We start from the raw sequence: 10,686 nt of genomic DNA, 5'->3' as shown, positions 1-10,686 counted from the left end.
TAAGTGATTAACATCTGAATAAATTAAGCCATAAACCTCTGGATTTCGCACAAATCGAAGTCTCCCCTGAGCTGTTGCATCATCTCAGATTAGTCGTCGGTGGCTTTTATTTTGAAGTTAAAACCCGGAAGAGTCGAAGCCACCGTTGACTAAACTTGACAGTGTTCGTGCAGCCGGTGGCGGCCGAAGCAGTGTGGGCGTCACGTTGGTGTGACCGGCGCGTCGCTCACTGAGGGGGAACATTCGTGGAAGCGGCCGCGCTGACAGCACAACTACCCCGCTTCTGCTACAGCGGGAAACGGACGCTACCATGATGGCGGTCCTGGGCAGCGCCGGTCGCTTGATCCAATGTGAGTGTTGCTGTGAGCTTTCCCAGCCTGCCTTCACGTTCTATGAATCATATCGGTAATGTCATCGAGTAAACTGGGTCACTTTGCGTGTTTCAGGCAGTTTTGAGTGATGGAGCGTGAACTCAACACGCTGACATTGGCTAATGGGGCGTTAAGCTAGCGCGGATCTGAGAAGTAACTTCCGTCTAGGACTTTCACAATACAAGCCATGCTGTAAAGTTAATGCGCAATTAGTTGGGTGGTTTGCTCATAAATCGTTCGCACCCATTTATTCTCACCCTCACGAGTCACGTCTTATATACAGTTTCCCGTGTTCGCTGTTGGTCGAGTCGAAATCGTTTTATTGGCTGTAAGTTTGTAAGTTTGTGCTTTTATTTTACAGAGAAATAACGTCGTTTCCGTAGCTAGCTACGCGCTAAGCCCAACATTTCTTAGGTTAGTTTAATGTTCTGTAACGGAATCATCCCTTACTTGTGCTGCGTTTAGTTCAAGCCGATGATCAACACACAGTCCACTTAGTCGTTAACGGCCCGTGAGGAGGAACATTCGAACCGAGTTACACAATTCCAACGTTGTGAACTTGCATAATCGGACTGAGCCGCCTGGTGGTGTTTGCGGGTATTACAGCGGTGGTTATAGAAGGACAGCTGGGCCGAAACACAAAGCCAAGGGATAATATATAACATTCTAGAATTAGTAACGTACTATTTTCAGTACTGTCTTTATAAACGTACTTGCTGGCCATTATTCATATGCAATTCTGGAGGAGATCACTGACTTTCCACAGATCCCAAATGCACCGGGCTGAATCTCTGTATGATATAAATAACATGACCCCCAGTGTGTGTGTGTGTGTGTGTGTGTGTGTGTGAGAGAGAGAGAGTGTGTGAGAACGTCTACTCACCGGGAAAACCATGCATGTGTACGAGTGACCAGTGTCCGTGTTTCCTCCTTGTGCTTCAGTCGCCAGGAGCAGCATCAGTCTGACTGTGAGGAGACGCTCCGCTGCTGCTGCTTTGGCCCAGACGTCCACCCCAGAAACACTGGACAACAGGTGACACGAGGACCGCCGTCCCCAACACGCACGCCAGGCTTCAGAGAGCCCGCACACGACCGCCAGCTGTCAGCTGTCAGTCATTCGTGCTCCTTTTTGTTGCGTATTTGACGCTCTTGTTGCTTCTGAAGTTGTCCCTTGTAAGACCCCTCTGTTTATTATGTGCTCGGTTCCTTGACGCGCTTATGGACTGTTGTGTGTGTATGAACACACTTTACTCGCCTAACGGACACCTGAGGGCCTTGTGAAGTGACCCTGGCTGCAATCATAGATTTTTAGGGTAACCCTAACCCCGAGCCAAACCATAGCAATGACACGGCACCTCGAGGGCCATTTAAGTTTGAAAAAGTGTTGACTCATCATCTATAGCCTTTTCTATACAACCAATAGGATGATTATTGATTATAAATCCCTGGTCCCTGCAGGAAACCTAAGACGGGCATTTTGATGCTCAACATGGGAGGACCTGAGAAACTAGAAGACGTGCACGACTTCCTGCTGCGCTTGTTCTTGGACACGGACCTGATGAAACTCCCAGTACAGAAGTATGTACACACACACACACACACACACACACACACACACACCATATTGTCGTTATCTGAATAAAAGCAGCTTTTTAATAAACCTGTAGTACTGACATTGACACCTGCATGTCTCGTCCAGTTTCATGCCATCAGCTGATTTTAAACACACCCATATATATATATATATATATATATATATATATATATATATATAAATAGATAATTACACACACAAGCAGAGTGAGGTTGTGAGGTTGTTGCATAATAACTGACTCAGGAACCAACAAAGGGATTTAATTTGCTTCCTGCTGAGAAGAGAAGAAGTGTTTTCCTTCCTTGTTCCTCGACATTCTGCACTCGGCTGAACGAGGACAGAAGATTTGCCTCTAAACTCTACGCTGATGTTAGAGGGACCAAATATCTGAGTGTGTGTTTCCCCTCCGGTTGTAACCAGCAGAACAAATCTGTTGTCTACGTTCATGGTTCCCTTCTGATTAAATCAGAATGACCCTTTGACCTTTCACCAAAGAGCCACCATCAGTTAAAAAGGCTCCTTCATACTTTGCTTTTCTCATCGGGCTCGTCTGTACTTTGCGTTCAGTGCTAACTAGCGCATGATGCTAACATGCTGCAGACGTCTTCGTTCCTGTTGAACGAGTACGGCGTGTTGCTACATAAGCTGGACCAATAGTTTATTAGTGTATTAAAGTACGGTAATAACATATATTGGGGCAATTAAGTAGCGTTAGCTTCTTGAGCTAACGTTAGCTTCATATACTGTTCATTTGACAAACTGCACCACAAACCAACTGTTACTCCACACAATGAGCAAACCGCTGCTGAGGTTACTTTACACACAACAAGCGCAGCTAGTTTCCTAATCCTCGCTGTGCTTCCACCCTGCAGTACGCTCGGGCCGCTCATCGCCAAGCGCCGCACGCCAAAGATCCAGGAGCAGTACAGCAAGATCGGAGGGGGCTCGCCCATCAAGCACTGGACCTCCATGCAGGGGGAGGGCATGGTGAAGCTGCTGGACGAGATGAGCCCTGAGACGGGTGAGACGCTCCCGGATACCATCTGCCCTCTGGTTCAGAGGAGGGTCCCGTATAGAAGCCACCAGGGGACGACCAGATAGAGGCTGTTTCCTGCCGCCGGTCAGAAGCCGAAAGGGTGTGAAGTGCAGATAGAGACCAAGTGAGGGTGTCGCTACTCACGCCTGCACACGCCTCTGATAAGCACCAACCGGCAGCAACTAAAGGCCGCCGCGTGTTTCTGCGTCTTTACGTGTCGACGCGCTGGTTTCACTTCCTGGTTGTAAAGTCCTGCGTGTGTTGCAGAGCGATTCACCTCCAGAACAACAGGTGGAGTCACGTGTTTTGTTGAAGACGACCTGGAGAGTCACGTCTTTGTGTGTGGAAGTCGCTGGTTCCTTTATTTATTGATCATAGACTTTATTGCCCCGTGCATCCACACTGCTGCTCTTCATCAAGGACACATTTGTCCCGTATTTTCCTCCACGACTTTGTTCCCTCGTTTGTGGAGATCTGCCTCCATGAATCAGAGGCCATCCGGCGTCCTCATAGTCCGCCAATGACGGCTTGTACAAGTGCTCATATTTAAAAGCTCTTCAATCTGATCCGTTCTCTCGTAAACGTTCTTCCTTTTAATAACGGCCGTATTGTGCTGTGAAAACGGAGACGTGAGACTCCGTAAAGGACGCAGTCAGAGACCAATCACAGCCTGCTGCTGCAGGAGGCTGCAAAGCTTTACACGCTAGTGTACAAAAATGGGTAGATGCACACAAGGAGGTGTGAAGGGACACGCGAGGGGGTTTGCGTCTGCGTCGCTCTGAAAAGGCAGAAGCATAAACCAGGCTTGATGCCGTCCCTTTCTTGCTTTTCTCTCTTTCATTGATGGTTCTGTTCACGGGGCCACAGACCAGGTTGCACTGTGCGCTTTACTTTTTTATTTAGGTGGAAATTTTTTTCCTCGCGTCGCCTTTTAACGCCACAATTTTGGGTCTTTTTTCTTTTTATCCGCCTCATATACATCATGTAAATGATTTAAAACAAGAATAAGCTAAAGGGGATTTCGAGTTCTTTTCATTGTCCTCGTCTCGGCTCTGACGTATCGGGTTCGCTGGTGTTTCAGTCACAGTGTAGGACCACAGCCAATCAGAGGCAAAGACCCGCCTCATCTCTGCCCCTGATTGGTTCAGACCACCCCGTCATCCAGCCATGAGTTCTGTCACGTGAGGGCAGGAGCAGCACCTCCACAGAGCGCTGCTGCCTGTAGCCGGTCGTGCTGCGACTCACTGACGGCGTCTCTGTCCAGCTCCTCACAAGTTCTACATCGGCTTCCGCTACGTCCAGCCGCTGACGGAGGAAGCCATCGAGCAGATGGAGAAAGACGGGGTGGAGCGGGCCGTGGCCTTCACGCAGTATCCTCAGTACAGCTGCTCCACCACAGGTGACTCTCTCACACACACACACACACACACACAGTCCTACGCCGCCATCAGCTGTCGAAGAGGCCAAATGACCAAACGATGGGGAAGCAGTCAGAGCAGGTAAAGCATCAGTATGAGGGACATGTTGTACTGGGGACACCGATCTCGACCGCTCCATTTACAACCAGCTTTCAAGCTTCTAAAATGTTTGACCCTTGAACTGTGAAGTGGGGTCTGAGGACCTCTGTCCCCGTACGGCCCATCTGGAGGTTAGACCCTGGGATCTGTTTTGGAAGGAGCCGTATCAGATCACGCGTGTGACCTGCTCATCCTTGTGAAGCAGAATTGGTTCTCAATGCGTTTTACCTGGTCCAATAAACCGCTGTGGTACCAGAACATCCTCTTTAAATTATAAAGGTGTGTGACAGAGAACCTCAGTGCTTCTGCTTCTTTTCACTGATCTGTATAATGTTGGTGGATTCCGTCCACGTGTGTGTTCTAATATTACTGCTCGTCCCGGGAAACAGGCAGCAGCCTGAACGCCATCTACCGCTACTACAACAACAGAGGCGCCCGGCCCAAGATGCGCTGGAGCGTCATCGACCGCTGGCCCACACACCCTCTGCTGGTGGAGGTAACACACACACACACACACACACCCTCTGCTGGTGGAGGTAACGCACACACACACACACCCTCTGCTGGTGGAGGTAACACACACACACACACACACCCTCTGCTGGTGGAGGTAACACACACACACACACACCCTCTGCTGGTGGAGGTAACACACACACACACACACCCTCTGCTGGTGGAGGTAACACACACACACACACACACACCCTCTGCTGGTGGAGGTAACACACACACACACCCTCTGCTGGTGGAGGTAACACACACACACACACACACACACACACACACACACACACACACACACACCCTCTGCTGGTGGAGGTAACGCACACACACACACACCCACACACCCTCTGCTGGTGGAGGTAACGCACACACACACACACACACACCCTCTGCTGGTGGAGGTAACGCACACACACACACACACACACACCCTCTGCTGGTGGAGGTAACACACACACACACACACACACCCTCTGCTGGTGGAGGTAACGCACACACACACACACACACCCTCTGCTGGTGGAGGTAACACACACACACACACACACCCTCTGCTGGTGGAGGTAACACACACACACACACACCCTCTGCTGGTGGAGGTAACACACACACACACACACCCTCTGCTGGTGGAGGTAACACACACACACACCCTCTGCTGGTGGAGGTAACACACACACACACACACACACACACACACACACACACACACACACCCTCTGCTGGTGGAGGTAACGCACACACACACACACCCACACACCCTCTGCTGGTGGAGGTAACGCACACACACACACACACACACACCCTCTGCTGGTGGAGGTAACGCACACACACACACCCACACACCCTCTGCTGGTGGAGGTAACGCACACACACACACACACACACACACACCCTCTGCTGGTGGAGGTAACACACACACACACACACACCCTCTGCTGGTGGAGGTAACACACACACACACACACACACACACCCTCTGCTGGTGGAGGTAACACACACACACACACACACACACACACCCTCTGCTGGTGGAGGTAACACACACACACACACACACACACACACCCTCTGCTGGTGGAGGTAACACACACACACACACACACACACACACCCTCTGCTGGTGGAGGTAACGCACACACACACACACACACCAATGAGTCCTCTTGGACCGCTCGGAGATAACTGAAAAAAATCCATATTGGATGAGGACTTACCCGTGCGTGTTTGTGCGTGTGCGTGTGCGTGTGTGTGTGTGTGTGTGTGTGCGTGTGCGTGTGCCTGTCAGTGTTTTGCAGATCACGTCCGTAACGAGTTGCTGAAGTTTCCAGACGACAAGCGGGACGACGTGGTCCTTCTCTTCTCGGCACACTCCCTCCCCATGGCTGTGAGTACCGTGCCGCGCTGAGCAGACGCTCCACCTGACGGTGCTGACCTCCACCTGACGGTGCTGACCTCCACCTGACGGTGCTGCTGTGTGCAGGTGGTGAACAGAGGCGACCCGTATCCTCAGGAGGTGGGAGCCACCGTCCAGAGAGTGATGGAGACGCTGGGACACTGTAACCCCTACAGACTGGTGTGGCAGTCCAGGGTGAGAGAGACACACACACACACACACACACACACACACACACACACACACACACACACACACACACACACACAGACACACAGAGGACAGTCGGGGGAGACTGTGAACACGTGGGAATAGTTTCCTTAGAAAACAAACCATGTCTTCACTTCGTCCTTCTGGCGTCTTTGTGACGGAGACTTTCGCCTGATCGGTCGTCCTCTGGGGATAAAGGTCATTTGGTCTGCATTGGAAGGCGTCCCCGTCATGTCTCCACGACAACGGGAGTGAGCGGCGCTCGTGTGAGGCGTGTGCTCGTGTGAGGCGTGTGCTCGTGTGAGGCGTGTGCTCGTGTGAGGCGTGTGCTCGTGTGAGGCGTGTGCTCGTGTGAGGCGTGTGCTCGTGTGAGGCGTGTGAGGCGTGTGCTCGTGTGAGGCGTGTGCTCGTGTGAGGCGTGTGCTCGTGTGAGGCGTGTGCTCGTGTGAGGCGTGTGCTCGTGTGAGGCGTGTGCTCGTGTGAGGCGTGTGCTCGTGTGAGGCGTGTGCTCGTGTGAGGCGTGTGCTCGCGTGAGGCGTGTGCTCGCGTGAGGCGTGTGCTCGCATGAGGCGTGTGCTCGCGTGAGGCGTGTGCCCGTGTGAGGCGTGTGCCCGTGTGAGGCGTGTGCTCATGTGAGGCGTGTGCTGATCCAGGTGGGGCCCATGCAGTGGCTCGGCCCCCAGACGGACGACGTGATCAAAGGGCTGTGCGAGCGCGGCAAGAAGAACATCCTGCTGGTGCCCATCGCCTTCACCTCGGACCACATCGAGACGCTGCACGAGCTGGACATCGAGTACGGACAGGTGCTGGGGGAGGAGGTGAGGAGGAAGACCCCCCCCAGGATGGATGAGCCGCTGTCCAGTAGACGAACTAATCAAGTGTCCTTTCTGTCGTCAGTGTGGAGTGGAGAACATCAGGAGAGCAGAGTCATTGAATGGGAACCCTCTCTTCATGAAGGTACCACACACACACACCTACACACACACACACACACCAGGTCTATAAAGGACCAAACCATATAAGTGCTAATAAAGGAGCATGAACAGAGTTCATTGCAAAATGTTCCAATAGGTTTATTGATAAAGGGACGACGACGGGCGACTAAAGTCAGGGAGAAAAGGAGACCGCGGCAGAAAGTGGATTCCTACTTCCTTTCCCTTTTAGTTTCTCGGTGAGCTGAATCCGTCCAGCTGCTGTCCAGCGGTTTATTTCCTGATAAATCTCCGCTCAGATTGCGATCTTGTACGATCGCCTATTAGTACATTCTTACTCATTGACTTCGCTCTGACTATTCGTTTGACTCCCGGCACCTGCAGAAAGTTACAATAAAGTCCTGCTAGGAAAGCGAGAGACTAAAGGTGCTGGTTCTATTCGGTAGAGCAGCCTCCTTTCTGCATCTTTAGCTCCTGTTTCCTCCCGTAGATCTTTGGATCAATGTGACACCATGCGAGGTGACTGCCTCAGGTCGTTGAGCAAACACCGTAAACACCACGTTATGGTTCCGGTCTCTGGTTCCAAGTCGTCTTCAATACAGCATGAAGTTCATTTGGTAAACTGTGGTCCACTTAAATAGAATGGCCCTCAAACGCGGGGCCACCTAGTGATGGACGGGCTGCTGTCACTACCGGAGGCTTCAAACGCACGTGTTTCCACGACAACCACCGCTTATTGAGGGACATGGCAGCCCGTCAAAGGGTCCCTGTCTCAATGCTCCCTGTGCACCATCTGTCCAGGCTCTGGCGGACCTGGTCCAGTCCCACCTCAAGTCCAACCAGCCCTGCTCCCGCCAGCTGACCCTCCGCTGCCCGCTGTGCACCAACCCCACCTGTGCAGAGACCAAGGCCTTCTTCTCCAGCCAGACGCTCTCATAGGAACCAGCGTGCTCACACACACACACACACACACACACACACACACACACACACACACACACACTCTTCAGGGTAGGACGTGTGTCACTCAAATGCTAATTTTCTTTGCTGAATCAATTTGAATGCTTAGAGGGGTCGACATTACAGGCTTAACTTATTTCTTTTAACTGATTTCAGATGAATTCATTTCATGTTGCATTTGCAAATGTTATCAATAAAACACATTAATGCTGATCAATTTTCAAATGAACCCAGTGGCACCAGCTTCTGCCCCAAGCAATGCTCCCCGATCAGCTGCTGTTTGGCTCGTCAGATGCCCCCCGATGACAAGAGACCCCTCGTAGAAAGTCTCTGCACTAATTCATTGTTTTTAGGTTTCACGTTGTTTCTGTTCCTCTACAGAAGAAGATCAAGACTGATCATTAGATCTTTCTTACAGTTAGCGGTTAGCGGTAACCTGGCATTCCTTAACGAAAAATACCCGCATTAAATATGAGCAGTGTTCATTTAGATGCACATATTCTACCTTTGTAGGTGTGAACAGCGAGATGTAGAGAAGCAGCACACACGGCGTCACGCGTGTCGAAACCCTCGGTCGCTTCCCATCGACTGATCACTCTGCACTAAATACCAGAAAACAATCGGTTGATAAGCTGAATTAAATATTTTTGGCTGTTTCCACTGATCCCATTTGGGATGAGACGCTAACTTGACCTGCGGCCTTCGGCCCCCAGATGTTTTCTTCCTCTACGCAGCCATCATGTGCTTTTTGAGGCTCACGCGTGTGCTGGCTGCACGAATCCACCAAGACATCAGAACCTAAATTCCTGCTGCAACTTTTCTGCTTCTGGAAACCAGAATAAAAAATGGTTTTAAATTCCAAACTGCCGATTCTGAAGTGTGGCAACCGGCAGGTGAACTAGAGAGAAGGTCTTGCTTATAATAAAATGTCCAATAGGAAGGACTGCGGCACTGACGTATTTCTGTTGCCTGGAATGAACGCGGCCCCGTGGCGTTTAGTGGGATTACTCCGCGGGCTGTTGGATTATGAGCGCTGGGGCAAACGAGCCGGACGTTCTGGACCAATGAGCTCCACTTGTCTCCAGCGCGGCTGCCTAGGTACACACACAATGTCCAGTAAAATGTCTCCGACAACCTCTGGAGCCTCATTGAGCCTTTTGTAAGACTAGAAGTCCTGAAACCACTGCAGGTGCACAGCTTCAGTAAAATAAGAGTTGAAGTGTGTGCATGTGGTGTCGCACGGGAGCGAAGAACAAACCAGACTTTTAATGAACCAACACTCCCAAAGTCCCAATCTATCGCACTTCTTCTCAATGTGGCAGAAATACAGCTGCTGGCTGGCCAGATGTTTGATGGCCAGCTGGTGTTTGGGCTTCAGATGCGCCTCTGCAGTCGGGACATTGGTGCTTCAGAACTCGACGCATTGGCCCTCAATGCAAGCGGCCGTGCTTTGTGCGTTCAGGGCTCTTCCACGGGGTTGAAAGGGCTGCTTCTGTGCGCTTTACCCAGAGTTCAGTGCTTCGTGTCTCTGCAATAATAACGGGATGTCCGGGTGAGGAAAAGAACACATGCTAATGTCTGACGGGTGAGATTTCCCTCCACCTCTGCTGTGTGTTCTGTTTGTAGCTGCGGCGTTTGCGTTGTACACGCAATAAAGACGCTACAGATTTGTTGTTTGATAGTTTGCATAGTTTTTTGTTTTTTGGAGTTATTTATTTTTGGTCATTTTGCTTTTGTTCTGGACCACAAATCCTCTCGTACCTGCTGTGATAACATGTTTTTATATGTATATGTGAGACACATGGTATAAGCAATGCAATCAAACATAACAAATCTTCCTTCAAAATACAATAAAGACATTATTAGTGTTTGTGTGTTTTTTTTATGTTGAGCTACACACAAAGAATGCACTACGTCTACTTAGGATGAAAGATGACTGTGAGGTATAAACGTACCACTCAAAGTAAATGATGGCAAAGACACGTCTTAATACCAACCAAACCGAATGGGAGCGAACTTTGACCCTGCCAGCAGCCGCTAACACGCTAACCCTGAAGTTGGACCACGTCCCGTGGTTAGGACTTCCTGCGTGTTCCAGAAGGACAGCGCTCTGGTGTGCAGACGACGTGGTTCTGTGGGGGACAATGGACGGGTTCCTGAAAG

General features: G+C 50.7%; 1 protein-coding gene across 1 annotated transcript; it reads left to right on the top strand.

Moving 5' to 3' along the window:
• The first annotated feature begins 94 nt into the window (after positions 1 to 94).
• Positions 95 to 10,391, top strand: fech (ferrochelatase). Its single transcript, XM_040198533.2, has 11 exons — positions 95 to 350; positions 1,314 to 1,404; positions 1,830 to 1,949; positions 2,838 to 2,986; positions 4,266 to 4,400; positions 4,908 to 5,014; positions 6,314 to 6,412; positions 6,509 to 6,616; positions 7,285 to 7,449; positions 7,529 to 7,588; positions 8,365 to 10,391. The coding sequence occupies exons 1-11, from the start codon at positions 311 to 313 to the stop codon at positions 8,500 to 8,502; spliced, it is 1,212 nt and encodes a 403-aa protein (XP_040054467.1). The 5' UTR covers positions 95 to 310; the 3' UTR covers positions 8,503 to 10,391.
• The last annotated feature ends 295 nt before the right edge of the window (positions 10,392 to 10,686 follow it).

Source organism: Gasterosteus aculeatus, chromosome 14 (genome assembly GCF_964276395.1).
Source record: "Gasterosteus aculeatus chromosome 14, fGasAcu3.hap1.1, whole genome shotgun sequence".
In the NCBI taxonomy this organism is placed as follows: Eukaryota; Metazoa; Chordata; class Actinopteri; order Perciformes; family Gasterosteidae; genus Gasterosteus; species Gasterosteus aculeatus.
The sequence above is the reverse complement of the archived record's forward strand: the minus strand, read 5'-3'. Positions and strand labels throughout refer to the sequence as shown.